Here is a 26,108-nt window from a genome sequence, read left to right as displayed (position 1 = left end):
TTTTGTGTGTGTGTGTGGTTTTTTGTTTTGTTTTGTGTGTGGGGTTTTTGGTTCTTTTTTTTTTTTGGGGGGGGGGGGATTGGGGGTTTGTTTGTTTTCGTTTTTTTTTGCCTCCGGCTGACACTAGACAACTCTAGATATAAGGGCAAGCAAGACAGAAGAATTTCAGCCCTGAAGTGGAACAGATACTTCTGTTAGGATCCATACAATTTTTCTGATTTTGTGTTTTTGATGAACCTTTCCATCCACTATGAATTTTGTCAAAACAATAAAATGGGGAAAATAATCCCAACCCTATAGCTAAAGGGACATTTCAACAGTCTGTCTTCATGTATCAAGTCTGGATGCCTTTTAGCCTAACCGAGAGTAATTTTAAATGTACATTTGAATTCTGTTTCTGGAATTGTCTCAATTTACCAAAATAAGATGTTTTTAACTTACATCTCCCACAGGTGTTAGCAATGTATTCCACGAGACATTGGTGTGGCAATTTCTATATTCTCTACTCCAGTCACTAGTTAAGCTCAACCATTTGTATTGTTTAAATCCCTACAAAATGAAAATACTAGCTTGCAATTCAGAAGCAAATATTTGAGGAGTCTTATTTGTCACACTGTGACTTACCTATTCAGTGTTAAATTTCCTTACTTATGTTTTGCCTGCAATTGTGCACGTTAGAACCAACAAAAACATATGGAAACTAAGTTTTAAAAAATCAATTCTAAAAGGCAGAGTTTAAAGAAAAACACAAGCTTTGCAAGGAAACTGGGATTCAAGGCTGCTCCCACTCTGCTGCTAATGTTTTGCATATTGATTGCGTGTTTCCCTTTATATGGTGTCCACTCTGCTCGTCTCATAGGATTCATGCCTTTGGGATGGGAACAGATCATAAATATGAGAAATGTCCCTAGCCACACTAAACAAACAAGAACAGCGCTGACACATTTATAAAAGCTATGTTATTCCCATGTCATCTTTGGATACTCTGACTGTGGTTCATTTATATGCAACATTCAACAAGCTAAACTTTCTAAGAATCTTTGTGTCTGTACTTGAAATGTTCAATGAATGTGTTCTTACTGATGTGAAATTCACAGCCACAAATGTACAGATAAATTACCTTTTCCTGGATTACTATCTCCCATTGTTTTCAAGGGGAAAATACAGAACAAAATAGGGCTTAAACACATACTTATTTCTTAATATGGATTTCATCCTAGGAGCACACAGTTCCACAGATTACAACCACCACCTTGAGTATACAAGCTGACTGGCTGGGGGACTTTGTTGCTTCCTGAAGAAGGCAACTGTAATTCCTTTCAGCAACAGCAACTACCAGGGTCTTACATAGACTTTATTTTTAGTCTCGAAAATAGAAAACTAACATAAAGCCATTGGTCTTCACAGAACTATTAGCTAAGTGAAGATCATTCATTGGGTGCTAAAACACTATTAGAAGGATCATTATTCCAGTGGGGAAAAACCAGAAAAAAATAAGAAATGGGCAGTTAACATGAGACTGCAAATGCTTGGAGGCAAAAGACAATGACAGAACTAGAGAGCATCTTCTGAATGTTTGAAGTTTTCAGACTTTTCCTTTAGCCACCCCCATTCTTTGCATGATCAGTAGCTCCCACCCAACTGCTGCTGTGGTGAAAAAAAGCATAGAGTTCCTGTGCGTTACAATGCAAATGTAAATTCTTTCTGCAGTGACTGAGACTGGCAGACACACAAACCACCTACGCACTATGACATATCCTGGTTCCTGGACTAATACACTACCTAAAATGTTTTCTAGACATTCTTTCAATTTGAAAATCTGAAACTTTCATAGTCTATATCAATCTAGCAACTTTCTAATGTGGGCTGCAGCTGCGCTTAAAAGCAATGTGTCACACTTAGTCCTGTGTTCTGAGGGATATCACACAGACACTAAAGAGGCTGTAACATGACTAACACATCTATAAAACTATTGATCTCACAGGAGATGCTTCAGGCAAGGCTTATTGCCTGACATACAGCAAACACAGTAAATGGTGAAGGTGAAACCATTAGTGACCATCCCACTTTTCCTAATGAAAGCAACAGATGAGGAGGCAAAATGTAACTTCAAATCTCTGTTCCGTTTCCTACTTTCCACCATGCCAAGTCTTAGTTTTACTGTAAGGTAAACTCTTTGAATAGTTTATCAGTATTCACGTGTTACATGGAACAGGCTGCTCAAAGACACAGGATATACCATAGTGGTGATCAGGTACAACATGAAGAAAGATGAGAATAGTCTGTAGCTGAGTAAGAAATGTCACTTGTTCTATTTGGCTTCATTTTGCCTGATCCAAATTTTATTTTCTGGGGTTTTTGGAGGATTTTTGGGGTTTTTTTTTCTGGGTTTTGGGGGGGGGGGGGGGTTTGCATCTTGCACACTTTCAAAAAATATACTTTTACTTAACAGATACAGAAAAAAAATGGTGAACAAACAAGCTTTATAGAATGCTAGATGGGGATGCTGCATTTGGTAACTTGTTGGCAACAGGAAAAGCTATACTGCAGTCATTTTACTCTGTCAGTAAAATATACATTATTTGAAATCTATTCTATTAACATACAGGTTGTAGCTGGAAAGGCTTTTTTTCATAAAAAGAAACAAAACCAGCCTATATTGTGGCATAAGGATTAGAAAGACCACAGTGTTATTCCACAAAAATCTTGGAATTCCATAAGCATCTTGGCTTAACTCCAGCTGACTAAACATATTTGTACACCTACACTTTTCTCCACAGTTCAGTGATGTTTATTCTGTTCAAGAAATTTCCCAGGACTAAGCAGCATACTCAATGCTCCTGTGTTTTCAGTGGTGTCTAAGACTCTTGTATTCAAAGCACAGAGAAATCCAAGACCTCTTCAAGTCAACAAGACTCCACAAAGGGCAAAATTTCAACCATAGTAAATAAAACATAACTGAGAGCACTTTGAGACGAAAAATAATTTAAAAAATGCAAGCTCACTAATGGAAAAAGATGTATCAGAATTACAGGACTATGCTTATTTTTACAGCTAAATAATAGGAATAGGTATTTCAGATATTGCTTTATGATATTTTACTGTTCATATATTATGGAGAAAACATTAAATAGCAGAAATGTATGCTGTACAAATTTCAAAGAAACTAGCTGTAATATTTAATATTGTTGATTTTTTTTTACTAATCCTTTCTTTGTTCTAAGGAGGTCTCAGTCTGAGGTTTCGACACAAGATGGCACTCTATGGAGACTTCTTCACTAAAAACAAGGAAAACTGATACACAAATTGTCTTTTGTTTACCTTATTGAATATATTCTGAGATTATTTTGTTCTGTATAATTGTCTCACAGATGTCTAAAACCCATTCACTCATGCTGTTCTGTTAATGGCCTTAGTATTTGCAAATGAGGAATTTGGGAAGGCACAGAACAGCAAGACAGATATCAGCTTTACAAATTACACTATGTAAAAGCTGAATAAGATCAAAGAATTACAGAAAGATTGAAGTTGGCAAGGATCTCTACAGGTCATCTAGTCCAACATCCCTGCTCAAGCATGGTCACCCGGAGCCGGCTACCCCGAGCAGACAGTTTTGGAATTTCTCCATGGAAGTGAACTCCACAACCTCTCTGGACAACTTATTCCTATGGTCAGTCACATTCAGAAAAGGTGAAAAAGGTAAAAAGTGTTTCCTGTTGTTCCACTAAAACCTCCTGTGTTTCAGGTTGTATCCTCTGCCCCTTGTCATGCCACTGAACACACCATAAAGGGCCTGGCCCCATCCTTTTTGTACCCTTCCTTCAAATATTTATAGACATCAGTAAGAGCCCACCCATGCCTTCTTTTTTCCAGGCTCTCAGCCTTTCCTCCTGTGTGATGTGCTCCAGCCCCTTTAATCATCTTACTTTCACTGGACATTCTCCAGTGGCACCATCCCTTCCTCATGCTCAGGAGCACAGAACAGGCACAGTGTGGCCTCACCAGGGCAGTGTGCAGGGGACACATCACATCTCTCCACACACTTAGACAGTTCTACCATTTAATGTAGCCCAGAACACCATTAGCCTTCCATACCACAAGTACACATTGCTTTCTCGTGTCCAAGCTGGCGTACTTTTTTGCCCAAGCCAAGCTGCTTTCCAGCTGGCTGGGCCTCAGCATACACTGGTGCCTAGGTTTGTTCCTCCCCACCTTCAGGACTTTGCATTTCTCCTTGCTGAAGTGCATGATGTTCCTGGCATCTCCTGCTCCAGACTGTCGAGGTCCCTCTGACCGGCACCCATCGCTCCGGAGTATGACACACTTATCCATTTTTTCCACCATCTGCAAACTCTCTGAGAAGACACTCTGCACCATCATCTAGGTGATTAATGAAGGTACTAAACAGAACTGGACCCACTACTGACACCTGGGGTACACCACTTAGTTGCTGACCTCTAAGTAGACTTTACCCAGCTGAACATCACACTCGAGGTCCAGACATTCAGCCAGTTTTCAGACTACCTCACCATCTCCTTAATCAGGCCACGCATCAACAACTTGTCTAAAAGGATCTTATGGCACACACTGTCAAAAGCCTTACTCACATTCAGGCAGAAAATATCCACTGCTCTCCCCTCATCTACCAGACCAGTCACTTCCTCAAAGAAGTTTTATCAAGTCAGTCAAGTATGAATTCCCAGTGGTGAAACCATGCTGGCTCTTCGTGAAGATGTTTTTGTCCTTAATGTGCCTGAAGATGGTTTTGAGGCTTAGCTGCTTCATCACCTTTCTACAGATCACGGTGAGGGCGACCAGGGTGGAGTTCTCTGGATCCTCTCCTTCTTGCCCTTCTTTAAGAGAGGACTGACATTTTCTTTATTCCAGTCTTCAAATATGATATCACATTTTTATTACACTTCTTTTAATCAGATCATTAAATATAATAGCCACTTTTGTTAATGACTCATTATCTCATTATATTAAATGTTTGTAATAAAAGTACATTCTGAATTCCTAAAACAACTTTTTTCTCTACTGTTACAGCAGCAGAACTTTTGCATTATTAAAATGCAACTTAGTCCTTTCCTAGAATATTCTAGTAGTAATAAAAGGAAGACTTTCATAAAGCATTAAAATAAGTAAATACCCATCTAACATTGAACCAAATAATCCTTAGGTTTCTTTATTACATTGGTAAATCTGCTTTGGAAAATACATGTTTTACTAGATGAACCAAAGCAGATGGTTAAAAAGGACCTTTAGAGGGTCAGTCAGTACTTTCGTTCTCTCATACATTATTAACTTTGTCTAAACTTTATCCAAAATTTTAGATAAAGCTAAAGTAAGTTTTTCGTAAAGCTTTATCAAGCATTGTAACAGGCTGCTCAGAGTGGCTGTGCAGTCTCCATCCTTGGAGATCTTCAAAAGCCAGTGAAAGGCAGTGGATGAAACAAATTCCAGTTTCAGGAATTTGCATCATGCATGCCCCATGCAAGAATCTGTCAGTACTTCAAAATGGGTTTTGTGGAAGTCATTCAACTTTCCTAAGTTAGTTTCTAATATCTAATCTAATACTGTCATTTGAAAGAAATCAGGATAATTTATTTAACTATTTAAACAACACAGATGTGAATGAACTACCAACTGTTTGAAAATGTTAAGGGAAAAAAGCATTTCACAATCCAAATCTAGCCATTAATTACAATCAGGTAATAGTCCATTCTCACTCATCTAAACAACTTCTCTATTGAAAACAAATTCTAAGAAGGGAACATGAGGCTAATAATTCAAATGACCAGACCCTTACTTTTTTCAGCAGATTTGCCATATCTACCTTCTGTGTGTTTCCTCCATAAAACCTGTGTTTGACCTTCCACTTTCCTCTTGTTCAAAACAGAGCAAGGAGATACTTCAGAAGACGGCAGAGCTCCTGAGAGCTCTGTAGCACAGGTTGCCTTGCAGGAAGATGCACTGTGATTCTTCACATAAGTTAAGGGAGCTGTTTGGATGTAGAGACTGCAGTCCCAACACTTCCTAATGATTTCAAAGCCGTTTCTTTATCTTATTGTGAAAAGTGAAATATGCAGGATTCTAATCATCATTAGAAATGACTGCATGAAATAACATTGGTTCATGTTATGTAAGTGCTTAAATAATATTTTTTATTCTTAGATCCTTGTATTCACTATGTTTTTCCTCTGCTTTGCAGAACAATTGAATATCATTCCACGTAGTGATTTCAAGTAATTTTCTGATTTTGGTGGTACTCTATGTAAGTGTGTCTCTCTAAACATCCATTTTGGCTTTTATACCTTCTGGTGTACTGCAAATAATCCTTAAATCTCACTGTGCTTTTGAAATAAATACAGAAGAAACATGCTGTGATGAGATCTTTCATTCATGCCCGTCTTATCTGGGGAAGGTGTGAATACTTACGGGAAAACATCGCCTACTTTACTACTGTGGGATTTTTTTAAGTGGATGGAATGAAACGGTGGACCATGGGCCTTTTCTTAAGAAGTGTGTTACAACTTCATGATGTTTATGATCTTAGATAAAAGATTCCTTCTTCCATTTAAGAGAACCTTTGTTCTTCCCCTTCTCAGTAATATAGGTGCAGTTCCTCGTGAGGGTATTAGGTTTGGGCATGTTCTGAGGCCACCCCATCTACCAAATCTGCTTTGTTTTACACACACACACACAAACTTGTGGAGTACACAGAGGAAATGAGCATTTAACTCTGGTCTTCTGTATTTCAGGGAATTTTGGAGCTCAAAAGAAAACTGGTTATTCTCAAAGATACTCACTTTGCTCTGTAAAGAAAGTCCTAAGAGAAAGATAAGAATTTCTTACTTATTCATTTTCAGGAAGCCAATAAAGCAGCCCCTTCATTTATCCTCAATAAAGGACTAAGAAGGCCTAACAGCACCCAAAAATTTCAATGTACAAAGAGGATCCCTGAAGCAGTAGGGAACATTTACATGATCAGATAATTATGGAGGGTTCTGGAGCAAGACAGAGGTCCACTGTAAAATCATCAAGTCAAACATATGCAATCGTGTCATGCAGCTGTTCTGCAACAAAATCTCCCATACAGTAATACGTCTGCCGTGTGGATCTAGTACCTAAATAAAGCCATACAAAATGAGACATCTTGTTGTCATGAAGTGGTTGTTATCTTATGGTAAAAAGATGTCAGGATTTTTTAAAAGTAACTTAAATTGAAATAGATATTAAAGCCAGACTACTCCCCCGGGAAAATTTATTTAAGAAAATGAAGCATAATACTGAGAAGAAAGCTTGCTAAGAGAGATTGATTGAAAGATACTGTATAACTAAGATAAAATGATAGTCTGCAGAAAGAAAAAAAAATTATCTCTCAGTTTCAGATGGTTTCTTCAGCTATTGTGAGGATGAGAAATCCGTATTTCCCAAGTCAGTAATAACTAACACAAAAAACTATGTACAGCATAAGAGTTTGTAAGTAGGTATAGAAGACTGTAATTGTTGTGTGATGGCAATTGTTCAGTTTTTTTAAACTGCATTTAAGACAATTAATAAACTATACTGTAGTTCAGGAATAGCACCAGGTTGACATATGGGAGGATCAGAGAATCAAATTTCTCAGTGGCCTCTTTATAACTGCATAAAACGACATAAAAGATCAGAAAATCAAACCTATATACATATTAATTTTTCAAGCAGTAACTTTATTATGTTTTTATAATTTCATAGATCTTCTTTGCTGTTGAAAAAAAAGAGGTCCAAAACATAGAAGGGAAACTCACATTAAGAACACCCACACCTAGACACGAACCTGTGTGCATCTGTGTGGAGGAACTGAACTTTAGAGAGCGAAACTGGTGAATGACCAAGAATTATACAGCCTGTGGTACCTCTCGTGACACAACCTGCCGCAGAGAGAGCCTGTCATGTAATGCCTTCAGGATGCAGGCATCCGTAGAAAAGGAGATCTGGATACTCATGCTAAGCACACCATGGCAAGGCACACACCATTACAAAACTTGGTAAGGTTATGGTGGTATCCAAAGAGAGAACTCTTTACAAAGGCCAGACACCCTCAATAAAACTACACTGCATGCAGCCATGCCTTAAATGAAAGCTTGCTGCGTTCTTGTAACAAAAGTACTCAATTTCTGAGATCTGCTCCTGCAGTGATACTAATGAGCAAATGCTCTTTTTCCTTACATACGTTAGATATATACACACATATATATGTATGCATGTATGTGTATGTGTGTGTTCAACTGAAGCATGTACATAAATCCCACAAACTGACTACCTTCAAGCTGCCCCTGGCCTGAGCTCTCAGTAGAATGAAGCATAAATTTTCTTAACACACTCCAAGGCAAGCTAATGCTCAATCCACACAGATCTTTTCTCATCTTCTGCAGAAGTGCAAACTCATTAATGGCTCTATATTGCTTATTGAGTCATTCAAGCATACACAGAGTATGCTAGATTTCTTCCTGGTATCTAATTTTTCCTAGGCTATATAATGACACTCTTCTGGTTTTGCCGAGCTTGTCAGGTTATGCTACTTCAAACACTGATGAATATGTGTTCAGGAGCAAATATGGTTGCAGCTTCTTCTGTTGTGAAATGTTGACAAACTCTTAAACAGATAGCTCTAAAATGATCCTTTTTTAATTTGAAGACACAAAAGAGTAATTCTCAGAGATATTCATCTTTATGGTGGGAAAAAAGGAATTTAGATTTTTTCATTTAGAGCAGGTAACTTTACCTTCTGGTTCTTTTAAATAGAATAAATCCTACTGTTTGCTTTGATTTATAGATAATAGATAAACTCCAATAACTTAAATAACTATGTTTTTCAAAACAAGGTCAGATTTTTTTAATCACTCTTCAAACATTACTGATTTTGTCTTATGTCTTTCTGTCACAGGTAATATACACAGCAGTGCATTCAAACACAAACAGTGAGAAACGGATGCCTTTTTAAAGGCTTCTAATCAGTTTTGGCTACTGATAAAACCTGTCAGAATACATTGCTTTTAAAAGATAGATCTGAGCTAGAAGAAGCAAAAATAACTCTGGATATCCAAAACTATAGGGGCTTAACCATGACATAAATAGTGTTAACTGGGTATGTATATGCCTTTCCAAATCCTGCCAGCAGCCCATTTGTACACCCTATATGCAGTCAGAATGCCTGACCCTGGTGCCAGTCAGCATCAAGGGAAGTGACACTGAGGTGGCTTCTGCTACCAGGTAGAGCAATAGCCCTCCTGAATTCAGCTCCATGGAATTATCATAGGTAAGATCTGCTTCAGCTTATCCGTAGCTGCTGGCCACACTGTGGAGAAATTGTCTGGTATCAGTCAGACCATTCATTCACTGGAGTTAGTTTTCATGGCTTTAAAATCTTTTTAGGTTACTCATATTTCCCTACTGGATGAAGGGCAGGTGAAACAAGAGGATTCTAAACTGCAAGACCAGCCCTAAAGCTAAGAATTGTATTCTGTTAAAATACTCTTTCACAAAGATGCGCTGATCCAGGCAGTGTGTCTCTCATGATTGATCTTACTCTTTTCCACTGTTACACCAACAGCATGAGAGGCTACAATGATCAGCAGGAAAAATTCTATTCCCAGTCATACAGGAAAAAAATGAGGAGCTGCCTAACTGGCCAGACTTTGGGCATACAGAGCCACAACACATTTGAGAATGGTTCATTCCAGCAGCCTGTGAGCAAAACAAGGTCAGAAGAATTTCACAGAGTGCTGGCATTAACACCAGTGTATGTAAATACCATGGTCACGGTTTGATAAAAGCTCAAGGATGATGTGCCCTAAACTTTCAGAAGAATGCCAGAGCACTGGGAAAACACTCTAATGCACTTCTCTGTGTTATGTGGCTGTGACTACTGTAGCACAACAGTGTTCAGTGAAATACATGCTATTTTACATTTATGTGGTATGATAAAAACTTAATTTCTCTCTCTCTTCCCTGTGAGACTGTTTTTGTTTCCAGATTTACAGCAAAACCTAGTTAATATGCTCCATATTTTTGCATCTCAAAAAAGTATTAGGATGAAACCCATCTGAAATAATTTAATGGTTTTCCAACAGGTTTGTGTGGTCCACAGCTATTCAAAGCACTACAAAATGCATTGTTTTACCAGCACACCACTTACCCGCAGCATAGGGCCATTCTGGAACACATGAGGTTCATCACAAACTACACAGTATTCATTCAATACTGGTATCCGCTGCTCAGCAAATTCAATACTCTGAGAACAATGAAAATGAGAATAACAGCATCTGCTTAAAAATATTTAACAGTCAGCTCATTCTCCACAGTGTTTCATATGTGAGTAGTATATGACATCCTACCTGCACAAGAAAGCCACGGTCTCGCACCGGAATGCATTTTGCACCATAATTTTGCTGCAATGGAAAAGTTGAGGCAACTTCAGTGTTGGCACACTATTTGTAAGGAAATGGTAAAGCATTTATAAGTTTTTGCATGTAAATATGTAAACAATTTGCATCTAAAGAGATCTCCCATTTGCATGAACCTGATTACAAATTATCAATCCTTTTACTGTTTACTGATATAGGGTAGGTTTTTAGTATTTCTTCCTAGCTCTTAAATCTGATGGAGATTTGTATCTCACCAGTCAAGAAGCTTCAATCTCAAATGAAAACACCAGTGCCTCTAATCCATCCTAATAAACTGATGTTTGGTAACTTCCATTGAGTTTTCACTGCATATTGCCTATCCAAATACAGGCTGTATGTTAAGGCTTGAAAGACTACTGTAACTCTCAGAAATGCTAAAAACCTTTTTATTTTATATGTACTAAGGTCTCACTTCTGCAACACTGGACTAACATATCTTTATGCTCAGATACTGATCAAATTCTTTTTCTTTCAGCACATAACAACATAAATCAGAAGTAACTTCTGTTAACAAGAGTCACTAAGATTCAGACTTCCCTCCAGACTGGCATCTATTTCAATCACACATTGTTTTGATAGAGTTAGACCAGCTCCATTTACCGTGTTTTGGCAGGGTTTTTTTTAAATAGGATTATTTCCTTTCATTTTTCTACTGTTTAATTGCTTAACTGCCTTTTCATTTTTCTTCTGGGAAACAATCCTACTTGTATTGATATAAACTCATATTTTAGCTGAGAATTGAAGAGAACTCAGGATCTTGATTCACCACTCCTACATTCCATTGGCTTCAAATTGCAGTTAGGCATCCAGGTTACATACAGATCTGGTGGCTGCATATAAAATATGAAATAGACTCTTGATGCCCTTCCACTAATATCAAACTACATCTGACCAGGTACATGATGATCTTCCCTCAAAGTAAGTGCACTGAAGCAATAAATTATGGGTAGTTTTTATAGGCTGCCAAACAGGGCCTGCCTTTTTCCTCATCAGCTGATAACACCAGTAATGAAACCTAGTCAGCTCTTCATTATCTTAAAAAAACAGAGGGACTTTTCCTATTAATACCAGGAGAGTAAAGTCTTGCTATGTTAATATATCCTCTGCTGAATCAGAAAAAAAGTGCATCTCTAAACTGTAACAAGAATAAAGTCTGATGGCTCATCTTAAATTAATTTTACTGTGCACATCACATGAATCAACCAAACAACATACATATCAATAACCTTATGATAGTGTATCCCTGCCTTTAGATCTGAAGAGTATAGCTTAAAGCTTACTAAATTACCATGAAACATAGTGCACTAAATGTAATTTCATTATGTAGAAAGCACTATTTTAAACATATGTATGGCATCTGAAGAGAGAATCAGCTTCCAAGGTGCCACCAGGAAAAGGGAGTAGAGAGAACTATTTTCTAAACACTTCTCCCCAGATCACACACAAAAAACAGGCTGTTGCCTTGAAAGACTGCAAACAAACCCACTCTTCCTTCTAAAGTAAAAAGCCATCTTTAAAGAGGTATAGACAGAAGAATCAATTTTGAAAGCTCTTTCTTAAATGCAAGAGCATATGCTGCCCTTTGTTTTCCCAATTGATCATGTCTCTGAGGAAAGTAAGAGGGCCAGCATGGGCCCAATTCCTTGTGTGGCCCCTGATGTCCCTCAGCACATTTGCAGGTTTAAGTTTAACCCTTCACAAATCACAAATGTGCAAGAGGTGAATGGAACCATGATTGAACTTGTTGCAGTATGGTGGGGATGATGATGATGATGATGATGCAAATGCAAAGATTAGAAGGAGAGGGGACGTGGCACTCAAACCATCTAATGGACAGTTGTTTCCCCCACGAAGCAAGCAGGGAAATGAGAAAACTCCTCTGCAACCAACCTAATTTTGCAGCACAGAAGTGCACACTGTTCGTTCTTCCTGCAGGAAGCATGCAGGGAAGAAGTGGGTGACTGAATTTTTTTCATGACCAGCTGAGCTGAATTTCAACATGACACATAAAATCTCTGTCCCAACCCCAGCAAATTCCGATTTTATAACTTAACTATATGTGTATGCACAGCTGTTTGAATCCTCCTTAAAAAGCTAACTTCATTGCTCTTGTCTTCCAGCATATCTAATATAGTCACTATCAAAAATTCTAAGTATTAATGCCTTTGCACAAAAAGCATAATAGCACATTTGGAAAATAATAGGAGGAAAATGAGCAGAATACAAAAAAAATATTACTCACAGCAGTTTGTGAAGGTGATGATGAGGATGGTGTTAAGATACCAATAAGCCCTGAGGTAAGAGAGAGCCTCCTGCTCTCTGCCATGGTGGACTCCTTGAAAGGCTCCGTTTTGGATGATTTAGGGGCATTGGAGTAAGTCTTGCTGAGCAACTTATGATTCTTCAATCCATCCAATTCTTCCATTCTAAGGTTACTGGAGTAGGATCTGCTTAAAAGTTTGTGGGGCTTCAAGGTGCTGTTGTGCTCACATCGAGGATCCCCAGAGCACGACCTATTTAACACCTTATGGGGCTTTAAAGTGATGCACTCCTCCTGCTTGACAGCTGCAGAGCAAGCACGACTCAGCAGTTTGTGCGATCTAAGAGCCCTAGGGTCACTCGATAACGAGCGGCCAAATGTTCTGTGAGATTTTGTGGCACACACATCCTCCGCCTTCACTGTGCTAGAGCAAGTCCTTCTCAATAGTTTGTGAGTCTTGGAGATGCCATCCTGTTCTGGCTTCAGTTTTGATTTATTCTTACCACAGCCAGGTGGAGGATAACTTGGCGACCTTAGAATAAAGAACATGGCAAAGCTGGAGAATAATCAAAAGCCTTGGCAAATCAAGCAAGATCACACAGATGTAAACACTTTTAAGTGCCACCCATGTTTATATTTTTCACTAGTGATAATGCAACCCAAACTTTTAATAAACAATTGTATATAAAACATCTTCCAATACCAAAACAAGCAACTTACTCCTATTTACACACAAGCTCATTAATCAAAAAGACAATCAACTACTTAAGTAGAAGTTAGACCTGCGACCTTACAGCTTTTTGTAAGGTCTTCTGTGTCTCAAAACAAACCAATTATTCTGGAAATTATCTTAGAAATGAAATCCACCTCTTATAACACATCCTCCTTATCAAAATTTATCTTTTCTATGTAATGCTCACAACATGATACCATAGAAGTTATTGTATTCGGGACACAGCATAAGAAATTCTATGTTCAGATCCAATGGAAGATACCATGAGCAATGAAACATGGGAGACATTAAATTTAATTCAGATGAAAAGGATATTATTTTAAAACCATCATAGTAACGTGGGCACTTTGTGAAAGACAAATTTATACCCTTCTTTCTGGTTATAGACAAATTCTGAGTCTGTACTACCAGAAAAAAGAATGTGAGAGACCTAAATTAAGAATGCAGGAAGTAAAAAACAAAAGGTTTTTATGAAACAACGTTCACACTAACTATTACATTTCTGTAAAGTTCACATTTGCCTGGTCTTGCAAAGAACATGTAACAGGTATGCTGAATCATTTTCATATGTTTTATAAGCAGGTTTGGTTTGGTTTCTTGTATGTTTTGTTTTGTTAGGTGGCTTTTTTGGGGGGGGTTGGATTTTTTTTTTTTTTTTTTTTTTTGCATCAAATAGAGAAGCTAAAACCCAAAGGGAGAGGCCGGCAGTTTTCCCCACCCCGTTAGCAAGTGTTGACAGTGCAGGAGGCAGGTGGAGCCTGCTGGTTCACTGTAAGCAGCTGGCTCACTCTCACCCTCCTGCAGATGGGAGGTAGGACTGGTGCCCTGGGGACAGAGAGTGTCCTTACCTTTGGGCTGAGCCATCTCTGGACTTAAGCTCCCAAATCAAGAGGAAAAAGAATGGGCTGGTTTTGTATGCCCTTTCTAAATAAAAACAAGCCCCAAGCTACAGCCTGTGCTTGGCAGTCGTGTGTTGCATGGTAGGGAATGGAGAAGACTTCTACTTAAAACACCATCTTTGCTCCTCTACCAATCTTTTTTTCATCTTTGACATTCCATCCTTTTTCCATTTGAGTGATTGCTGTATTCTATCTCTTTTTCATACTCTGACCTTAGAATGGTAAAATTAATCAAAAGGAAGGAATATTCAAAGAAGCATTCAATTCAAATTTAGTAACTGAATTGAAGGGGTGATCTGTCAACCCTCCATAATCAGGAAACCACACTAGAGTAAATAGTCACCACCCTGAAAGAGGTAAAATCAGAACCTGATTCTACATATACTTATGAGTATGAGCAACTGGCAGAAATTGTATTAAATTCAAATTCATTCAAACTATTCATAAACTCTTTCTTATGCTTTCTAATGACATTTCTCTTTGAAATTCTGTGCCTGTATTTCAGAAGTGGAAAACATTAATGTAGTCAAATACTGGAGTGGGGAGGGTGCTCAGCATCTTTAAAAATCATTCATTCAATGATGACCATTCCAGTTTTAAAAAACTAAATATACAAACTGCTGTATAAAGAAGAGCTGGAAAAACACAGTTTTTAAAAATATACATAACATATGCTATACATATGTATTACTTGTATTTTCATTCTTACTATTCAAGTAAAGATAAAAATAAAAACACAAGTTAAAATAAAATTAATTATTTCCAGTTCTAGTTGTAACATGGCTGTTTCAGAGAGCAGGGCACTGAAATGCTCTGGCTTCTAATAATCTTAGAAGCTGCAACAGTACCTAGTTCACTCCTGATATCATGCAATGCAAGGACAGTAAACCCATGAGGTAAGATATAAATAGAGAACTTCTCTGTGAACAAAAGTCAAGATTTCACCTTGTGAAGTCTGCTGTGGATTTTGAACAGTTTATGGTGATAAAAGCTCATTTTCCTTGCTGCAATTACCTGCGCAATGTAGAAAAGATGTGCAGAGGGGATTTCACCTTTTTGTCAGACACCTTCTTATTGTGCGTACAGTTAGATTTTTCTTTACTGTTCTTCCATTGTTGTGTAACAAATGTCTGCATGATTCTACAAATAAGGATAGAAAAGAAAGATTTTCTTATCCCAGCCAGGACATAAGACATTTTAATACTATGGTTTCAGTGGTCACCATGCAGGTGTCAATGCAGTGTTCTCACTCTAGAGATGAAGTTTTCTGCCATGTATGTGGATTAGTAATTGGGTGTCCCAGCTCCTCAAAACCCCCTTTTTTTTTTCATGTAGAGCTAATTTAATATGGGACTCTTAATGAGAATACAGTCTGTGTAAAAAATCACTGCAAAACTTATGCAGAGTATACCTCTCACGGGGATCTAGACATAAACTGAGTCATGAGCATTCAAATTCAGCTACAGGGGTCTACCTCTCACATGACCACTGGCTACTGCATCTGCATGGCTAAGCAGAACCTTGTTCTCTGACTCTAATTTCACAGTGGGGTTCTAAATAGTGATAAAAGTCAAAGCTAAATTTGGTGTGAGAAAGAAATATGCCATTGCCATAGCCATGATGGACCAGTGGGCTCACGGAAATTTTTACTCCTGCTCAGTTGTGAACTGTGCAGCTAAATTCTTGAAAACGTCATATGGGAACCTTTTGTAATTACCTGGTGCAAAAAATCACAGACAGGGTAAATAGCAAAACATTTTAAGAGACTATTAATTTTGGGGAAGCATTTATTTCCTTTTTTTTTCTTCAAAGTTATGTACCATAGAGATTTTAATAACTTTATTAATTTGTAAGATTATGGAAGTGTTGCACTGAATTTCTTAAAACACTAAACAGGATTTTGTTTTCCTCAGGGGTTTCTTAATGTTGTAATGGCGAGATACTAAAGCTTATATACTTAAAAATTTATTAATGTACAAAAGCATACGTTAAGAGATGATTCAGCAAAATTGTATTAGAAAGAGCTGAACTATGACCACATGAAACTGACACATTTTTTGACTATCCTTCCATCTTGTCCTCAAAACATGGATGGCCTGATTTTTGTGGTATATCCTAGAGGCAACCATGAAAGCATAGCCCCCTCATAGTATGCATGAAGCTCAAAAGGACTCCTATTTCAGAGGCTTCATCATCTAAGCAGAAAGATGAAATTGAAAATTCCTAGATATGGTCTTTATACCTTTTATAGCTTTTTCCTAAAAGGCAACAAAGTGACAGAAAACCCTGGCAAGTAACGTAGGTCAGGTTCTCACCAACAAACCCAAACTTAAAATGGCAAATACTGACTTTTATTTAAAGATAAACAACTTCAAGAGGTATTGATCCAACAACAAACCTAGCAACATGAATTTTATTCTACTTGACACGGTCTGGAAACTAAAAGAGTGCTACATTTGCCTAAAAACATGGGTTTGTACTTTTCTAGACTTACTTTTTCAGCTGATGTCCCAGCCCAAATCTTTCCTTAGTAGAGATCTGAAATACATCCACAGTTGGCACTATGGAAAAAGGATATTTGTTGATATATGAACTTACAGTAGTAATGACAAACTCGTGGCCACATAAATCTTATTTAAGGACCCTCTTCTCTGTGGGGCTTGACTACAGACAATTAAATTGAAGCAATGGCAAGAGTAGACATGTCATCTAAGCATATTAAGAAAGGAGTGGTCCTTTTTGGAATATCAGGCAATATAATTTGTAATTTTACATATGGAATTCTCCCAAATTTATGTCTTCCCATGCATTTTATTTACAAAAATGCATATTTTTTTACATATACACTATGGAAGTAGCAAGCAGGATCAGATTAAATGTATCTGGACTGGCACTTTATCTCACCTAACATTTTAAACCTTTTTTCCGAGTAAGTAGTCTATACATAGTACAGTTCCTGTGGCTACGAAGAAAGTCCAGACTTAAACTGAATTAATTTGTATCTGGATTTTGCTTCTGAGGGTGTTTTAATACAAGATCAAAAACCATCATCTAAGTGCCTGACATGTGCATTCCAGTGGCCAAGTATTACCCTAAAATTTTGTCAAGGCCTGTCCTAATACTGGTGTATCCATATTCATGTCAGAAATTGCAAATGTACAGGGTAAAGGATGGAAATTAGCTAGTGGTATTACTAAAATCCTTCCATAACATTTGCTAGATAGAAGTGGCAGATGGAAGCCAGTACTTGTTGAGAGAGTCCCAGGGCCTCAAGGCAGGACAAAAACCAATGCATACCACAAGCACAAACAGACTGCATATTTTGTATTGCATAAGGTGGCAATAACCAAAGTAAAATCAAAAAGTAATTAAAACAAAAGTCTGGGGTTTGTTCAAATTTTATTAGAAGTGGAAAAACAATATTTTGATGTTATTCTGATCACTCAGTTGAATTTTATTCAGAATATCCAAGTTTGTACTTTAATTTTGTTTAACAGATTAAATTTGATAATAAAATACAATACATATGTTTGCCATGCAATTTAACTTAGTTCAAAGATCAGTAGTTATCTCTCCTCTAATGTTATTATTCAAATAGCATGAAACATAAACTCATCTTTTAAATATAAACTGCTGATTATTTTTTTTGAAAGGGATGAATGATTTAATTAATGCAATATCTTTGGATTGTCAAATTTCAGACACGCTGCAGGGGTTGGTGGGACGAGGAATACTTTACATACCAGCATACCTACAATCAGCAGTCTTATAATCTGACATCTAGACCAAAATTTTTGTCTAGACTCTACATTCAGATGAGACATGGCAATACCACTAGCTGATTCATCCTCTCTAAGACAGGTTTCTAAGGCATGAGGGACTAACTGCCCACGCAGCCCCTACTGAGACAAGCTATTAACCAGAACTATCTAAAATCAGTGTATTACACAGCTACAGGGTGGTACTCATATCCCCCACTGTGCTTTGCAATGTATTGTGTTCTTGTTTCTCAACGAATAGAATGTAGTATAGGACAAAAACATACAGCATAAAATTCTGGCTCTGTATTCTCAAGAAAACAGAAGAGGGATTCACAGAATTAATACAAAAGATGGTGGATCTCACTGTGCTTTGCTGGTAAGTAAAGAGACAAGGCTGCAAAAGCAGCTTAGCTCATAAAACCAACGTCAGCAAAGTTCTTGCCTGTGGCCCTGCTGCCTTTCTCAGAACTCCAGCACTCCCACAAGCAGTCAGCTGCAGCACTGGAACTATGTTTGCCACCTTAACCTTGTCATTGATGCAGAATATATATTCTTCTTACTTCTCCTTTCTCACTGCATGCTGCTCTACACACTTCACCTTCTCGTATTTGCTGCACTTCTTTATTTTTTAAATTACATTTTGACAGGAATGTTCTGAATACTAACACTGCTTCTTGCTATCGCAAATGCATACTTTAAGATTTGTATACTAACAAAAACGATTGAAGTAATAAACCACAGAAAAAAATACTAAAGTCAATGGGAAAAAAATATTGGTATAATGAAATGCTTACTTGAATGAACAAAATAGACATTATAGTTAGAATCGATGGACAACATATCCTATAGTAATAGCTCATTGGGACAGATTTTGCTAAACAGGACTGGAAATATCTATTCATTTTCCAGAAGAAGAATTCTCCCACAGATAAAAGCATGAACTGACAGCCTGTACTGCAAGTCTCCAAGGCTGGGCAAGTTATTATCCAAACTGAGTCTGACTTGGACTGTAAAAATATATCTGAAGTTGACTCTCACATATGAATGCTTCCAAATCTTCAAAATCAGTCGATTCTTCATAAGCTTGACCATTTTTCTCTCATGAGGAAACTTTACTCACTTAAAAATTCTTTCAAATCTAAAGATTTCCAGAATTCACACACTCATGTAGAAACCAGAAGCTGAAAGGGGGAATTACCATGGCCTAACTCTCTAAAGCTGCATGAAGAAGTGTATGTTAATGTGCTGCACAGGTCTGTGTATGTCTTCATTATTGGTCATATCCCATCTGTGCAGATGATGTTTGATTTAAAAAAATCAGGAAATCACATATTAGAAACTCTCAATCTTTATTCCTTAACCCTGGTTCCTAGGGGAAGCAGTTGCATCTCAAAGGATATCAGGAAATTAAGTTCCCAAAATCAACCTATGCAAGTTTAAATTAGATGCCTGTGTCACTAGGAAGGGCCCAGCCAAGCAAATACATAAGCCAAATTTCAAACCAATAGGACTCCTCTCAGCAGTAGAACTGAGCACATGCAGGGTCAAAGATTTGGTAGTGAGTAAGTGAGTAAGTGACTCACCCATGGCTCAGACTGGACACTACAAAAGACACAAGAAACATACAAAATTGACCAACCTGGTCCATTTAGGTACTGTGTAAGTGAACAGTGCAGTCGCACTATTATAGGCTCTGTGCGAATTACATCCCAAGCCACAGCAATCTCCTCCTAGTTTAAGACAATAAGAAAACAACAGACATCATTAGCCATTGTGAGGAACTACTGCCTTTTGTCAGTCTGCCTTAGGGCTGCTACAAACACCATCCAACCATTTCCCAATTGTTTAGTATCTACCCCAACATCATCAGGCTCAGAACAAATTATGGCATGTCAACGCCCCCTGAAGATCAGTGTCAGACTACTTCCAGTTCTTGAGCGAGCTCATTTAAACCAAGCAGAGGTTTATACACAACACTGCACGTACAGTACAGGCAGACACATTCCCATCTATCAACAGCTCAAAGCTGAGAAGCAAAGGAGCAAAAAAGACAGAACAGTAAGGCTCAGTAACTGTCTTATGTGCTGTGTGGACCTGAAAATAAGACATGTCTGTGCAAAAGCTAATGATGACCTTAGAAGTTCTCATTTTTGTTCTTTATATAGAGGCCAGGAAGTTGCTGCACAGATAAGGTGAAGAAGTGTGAAGCTGAATGACAGCATGAGAGCTAGAGAAACCATGCTGCCAGCCAACAAAGAGCTCTCCTGTTCCTTCGCCAGTCAAGTCTCTCTCTTATCAGTGTACAGGAGCACTCCTGACAAAGTCCTCTTCCCTTCAGGACTGTAAGAAGTGCTTTCACCTGACTCATGTCTAGGTTAATATAAAAATAATGGTGTTTCATTTATATTTATTAGAACATTTACCATCCACAAAAAATGTTTGGGAGGAAATACACGTGCAGCAAATAAAAGCTTAACACAGCATTTTAACAAAGTGGTCATAAAAGGGAAGAAAACCTTTCTACCCTGTATCAATCAATAATGTGACAACCACTTGTGAAGATCAAGTCTCCAAAAAAAAACGAAAGTATCAGTGGTTGTCTAGAGAGTCCGATGTGTAGCAAAATTAAATGGGTATTAATGTTCATTATGTAATTCTGTGATTAGATTACTTACATCAAGAAAGCTAACATCAATATGTAGATCAATATCTACATCATCAATGGCTCCATATTCCCTGAAAGGAAATAATTACATTACATTAGAGCTCTTTAAGATACTCCTCAATTCAGGAGTACTTACAACACCCAAGATTTTATAAAGGATTATCTTATCTGTAAAATCAGAATGGTTATAAAATACACATTTACATAGATTGGATCAATATTCCCAGTGGGTGACCATCGGCTGCACTTAAAAGCTTTTTTCAGAGGATCTTGCTTAAACACACTAAACCTTTTCCACTAATTCCCCCAAAATATCTCCACTGCTGCTATGTATTTCTGCCTCATGCATTGCAGAGATGAACAAAGAAAAATGAATAGCCACATGCTGCTCCCATTTATGACACATGAAAATCTTGTTAATTTTCAAAAGTATTTCAGGTTAACAGCCAGTAACCTAAAAACAGACTTCAGATAAACTACTGAAGACAAGTACAACATAGCCTATAGGATGGCATGTTATATCTGGGGGATTGGTTCATTCATTCAAGCACTTGCCTGTCAAAAATAAAGACTGCCCAGTAATGTGCTCAAGGCAATAGTTAATCTTTTTTATGTGTTATACGCAGTATTGTAAGATTCGGATTTGACAGATATTTCATTACCATCTGAAATCTTACATGTAAACTGTGATTTTTCTACCTCTTATTTTCTGAATCACTCTGATTGCCCTCCCCCAACATACTTGAAAAACAGAGCTACAAAATAATTATTCACAAACCTAAACAAACAACTTTCTTCCTTTTCATTTATGTTACTTAAGTGGACAATATTGTAAAAGTATTATCGCTCCAATTTCCACAGATTAGCTTCCAGCCACTAGGATGTGTTTAACTTTGAAGCTCCATTTCTATGCTTGTTGTCACAGTGACTTCCATGCTTTTCCATTAAACTTCACTAAGTGCAGAGCAACAGTTGTACATAAACCAATCAACAAGGCAGTTTTGAAACAGTAAAATGTAACTGTTTCCTACCAAAATTAGCTCTCAGATGTGGTAGGGCTGAGTTTGTGCTGAACATCACTTGAGCTCTTGTGAAGTTTGATGAAGGGAGCCCCTTCCACCGAAATTCAGCAACCCAATGGTTCTGTCTGGTCAGGGAAAACCCAAGTTCACTCTCTCGATCAGGTCTGTCCACACATGGCACACACAGGGCAGGACAGGGCTGTATTATAAGAGACTTTCCAGCCACCTTTGGCGCTGCTTCACTGTCATCTCACCCAGACCTGAGGTGACACTGGAGCAGGTGGTGCACAGGCACTTGCTGACTGCCTACAACTCACTAAAATCCTGGCTTTGAAATAGGGAAGCTCATACTCACTTGAAATACACTTCCATATTCACTTGAAATCGCTTTGAAATCGCTTTGCCCTCACTCCATTACTATCCTAGAAGATGGATTTTAGAAACATGATGCTAACTCTAGTTTTAATTTCCCAAGCTGACATGAGGAGGAAATAATGTTTTATTCCAACACCTGCATCTTATGATCTACTATCTACAATAGCCTCATCAAAGCCTCTTGATTTTGAAACTCCCAGAGGTTCTCTGTCCATAAACGAATAAGCAAAAGATCAGCTGGATGGATCACTTTCTCAGGGCTTTTGTGGCCAGATTTCTAAGGGCAGTGGTGAAAAGCATGCAGGTACAGAAACTTTACTTTTACATGTAAAACTGACTCTGTGACAGCAAGGGATTACTGAAAGGAGGGTCAACTGTCTAGAAAATATCCACTCTCAGTGAATACTTTTGTCAGAGAAATTCCTCTCTTCTTAGAGAAGTGGAGATGCACAAGAAGGATGAAAATGAACACTTAAAGCTGTGGGGTGTATTTCCAAGAATTTGTAAATATTTTCAGCTGCAATACAGTGGATAAGGTTTTACACATGCCAAAAGCAGTCACAGGTGCCAGTTTCTACTAGAATGAGCTCAAGGGGATCACAGTGTTTCCAGTGAAACAGCTGATTCAGTAAACTACATGCATTTAAGTTTTCAAAAGGTTACACATAATGTTTCCATTTTAGGAGCTTGAAGGAATTTCATAGTTATCAGTTTAGCAAATAACCATCTATTCATTTCCTAAATCTAAATACCGCTATTCAGATTTTGATTCCCCAGGTTCTTGAAGTGCAATAAATTTCCATTTAATTTGAAAAGGTATAGTAGTCCATAGCTGTAGGTATGCTCTCTCTTCTTTTTACTTGGTTTGTATGACAACTTTGATATTTTCCTTGCAATACATCTAACAGGTCTGTTATATCTTACCTACTGGTTATTTTATGGAATTATTAAGATTACATTGATGGAAAATGAAGTTATAAAATATCTGAGGCTTATTAAAATATATATGCAATATACACTATGGCAGAATCATGGACATTAATATACGCGCAACAGAATTAGTGTGCAATTATTCTTAGCAATTCACATCTGGCTAAGGTTCTACTACTTCCCTGTGTAGGATACTTTAGATCCCTGCAATCTAAAAACTTCCATAATCTCTGATCAAGCCCTAGCTTCTTACATTCTCTCACATGGTGTCAATACAAAGCATTTGATCACTTCTTCTACCTTCAAACAGCTATTTTGAAGAAGAAAACTTGTTATTGTGTCTTCTCTCTCTCTTTTTCTCCTAGACTGGACAAATAAATTCCTTCAGTCGTTCCCTAAGGAAAGTATTTATTAAATCTCTTATCATTCTTCTTGTTCACTTCTAGGGCAAAATACAGAATATGACAGAAAAAGAGTTTAACAAGGCTTTAGAAAAATGTTAAACAGTAATTTACAACAAAACACAACTGCCTCACTAGAACTGCAGAAGACAATGATGTTTTAGAACAGGGCTGCTCTCAGCACAGCTACCTGTAACCATGCTGAAAAACAAAAGAATCTCCAAAAACTCAGCACTGATAGTTTGCAGTGCTCCCTCCTTTTGTCACACAGCATGAAGAGATTACCAGAAAAGACTTGTGCTTTAGCAGCCAGGGAAGATCCATATAGAATTCAAAATCCAAAACATTAAGGGTTCCACAGTATGGAAAGGCCAGTGCCATACCTGAGAGATACTGCATTAGGTCCATAGATCTCTCTCACTGCTGTTAGATCAGCCTCCAGCTGTGGGTGCTTGTGAAGTTCTCCATCATAGCTAACCTTTGGGGAAAGAAAAATATCTTAGAAGCTCTGTATTTAATTTCTGGCACCTGATTTAGACTATACTCTCTATAAAATTCATGACATTAAGCTTCCTTAATGTCACACTCAGACAGGACAAGTTGAAGCCCTGAGGCTACCTCATCTTCTAAAGCAGTAAGATTTTCAAAGCAAGCACCTCAGCCTTGAAGTGTTTACTGGGTTTTCTTCCTGTTTGTGGGAAAAGAAGCTGCAAAGGACTCATCCATCTGTCCTATTTTGTTCTGGGACACATCTGTATTTTAAAAATGTTAAGTAGGATAAGAATCAGATGTCCCCAGTTTTGTCATTGTAGTCCAACCACTACAGCACAAAGGTTTGCTCACTCTTGTTTGTTGTCACACTCTCATATATACTAGATACAGAATCGCTTGGGCACAAGAGAAGCATGAAACTATTCTCTATACCCAGCACTTCAGCATCTAAATTACTTATTCACTGGCTACATTCTGCCCGCCCACCAGTGCAATAGTATCAGATGAAAAAAAAATTAAAAGAACACTTTCCCATGTGAAGTATTACACCAGAGAAGGTATAAAGAAGTATCCACCAGCCCCCCCCCCCCGCCTTTTTTTTTTCCAATCTCTACATAAAAAATGGAAAAAGTTATATTTGTGCTTACACCAAAAAGCAAAACTTGCAAACTGGTTTGGTTGGACTGTATGAAGTCAAAATAATTAATATCCTTCTATCTTTTACAAGGTCCAAAATACATCTTTGGGCATGTAACAATCTATTCATCATCTGTCTATTACTCAAGCAAAATGATCCTGATAGTGTGAACTTAAAATCTATGTCTTTAGAACAATTAGAATGACAGTAATTCCACAGAAGTCAATGAACTCCCTAGATTTGAATTCAGAAATGGGTGTAGGATTTGGTCTGTAGCTTTGACAAATTCAGAGAGCAAAGCAGCAGAACGCAATTTATCCCTTTAGACCCACACATTTTTATATATATATAACCATACACAGGAATCCTGCAGAGAATCCTAGTTATTGCAGAGCCACATCCATACTCTTTCTTCCATTTGTACACCCAAATCTATAGGAAAACAGTTCTATTGACACCTTCAGCTCTGATACTTAAGAGGTGTGCTTTTCAATTTGATTAAGTATCAGTAGTCTTAAAATAATAATCAGATGATCACTTTTTATATGTGAAAATCAGCAGAGAGTAATTTGATTAGACTTAGACCTAGAATTCTTTAAGTATAAGGCACAAAATTAATCAGCATGGCATGGACATTATTTTTTAGACATATCAATGATATTCATGACCAGAAAGCTATAAAACAGTATCCTTCCTTTGTTTGGGCAGGGCATGTAAGAACAATTTTCCAAGTAGAAGAGCACAGAAAGAAAATCGTTATTGTAATTTTTTTTCACTTTAGGTAGGGAGAAAGCAATCCTTTTTACATGCTCATTACTCGAAGAAGAATTCTTTAAAGATGCGTAAATAATTGCTGTCCTGCTTCCAAAGAAAGCACAGCAATCATTTCACAAATCGTAGCTGTGGAGCACTTGCCACCTTTGTTGGTCTTAAACCAGATTTTTTAATCAGTCTTATGTTTCAATAATACTAAAATACAAAAGGAACATTATGCACAACTCTACACTGCTCAAAATAATGTTTTTTTTCTAACCTATTTTCTCATGTAAGAGGCTATGAACTCAAAAAGGAAATAAAGCAGTGCTCTGGCAAATTTTAAGACCACAGTATGATACTCCCCACCCCTGAACTAGTGCCCCAGACATATTGATGTATGCAGAGGAGGCTGTCAGGGTTTTGTATTTCTGCATTTTCAAGTATGTCTTGTAGCTGAAGCACAAGAGACATGCAGAGAGAAAGCCAAGGGTAGTAGTATTTCTGTTTTCATCCCCTGTTCTTATTTGCAAATGTAGAAGATAGAGATTCAAAGCAAGAATTAACACAGTTGCAGAAAAAGTGAATATAAAAGCTAAAAAAATCTGGTAACTTTGCTGTGACTGAAAGGTCTATGTTCAGAAAGTCTCTTTTTAATCTGAGACCTTATTCAGATTATTTGACAAAAGGTTGCTTTTTAGAAGGAGATTAAGTGATTTACAAACTTAAATC

The 26,108-nt window shown here is 37.6% G+C and overlaps 1 protein-coding gene across 2 annotated transcripts in view; it reads right to left on the bottom strand.

Moving 5' to 3' along the window:
• The window catches only part of PARP8 (poly(ADP-ribose) polymerase family member 8), a 122,769-nt gene that overhangs the window by 29,964 nt on the left and 66,697 nt on the right, over positions 1-26,108 (bottom strand). For both annotated transcript variants that reach the window (XM_002196996.6, XM_030257350.4), the window contains 8 exons: positions 23,878-23,972; positions 20,777-20,837; positions 19,741-19,831; positions 16,835-16,901; positions 15,355-15,480; positions 12,691-13,240; positions 10,380-10,433; positions 10,181-10,276 (listed from right to left, as the gene is read on the bottom strand). In XM_002196996.6, coding sequence (XP_002197032.1) covers positions 10,181-10,276; positions 10,380-10,433; positions 12,691-13,240; positions 15,355-15,480; positions 16,835-16,901; positions 19,741-19,831; positions 20,777-20,837; positions 23,878-23,972 — 1,140 coding nt within the window. The remainder of the gene's footprint in view (positions 1-10,180; positions 10,277-10,379; positions 10,434-12,690; positions 13,241-15,354; positions 15,481-16,834; positions 16,902-19,740; positions 19,832-20,776; positions 20,838-23,877; positions 23,973-26,108) is intronic.

Source organism: Taeniopygia guttata, chromosome Z, assembly GCF_048771995.1.
Source record: "Taeniopygia guttata chromosome Z, bTaeGut7.mat, whole genome shotgun sequence".
NCBI lineage: Eukaryota > Metazoa > Chordata > Aves > Passeriformes > Estrildidae > Taeniopygia > Taeniopygia guttata.
Note: the sequence above shows the minus strand (reverse complement) of the source record. Positions and strands in the feature narration are given on the sequence as shown.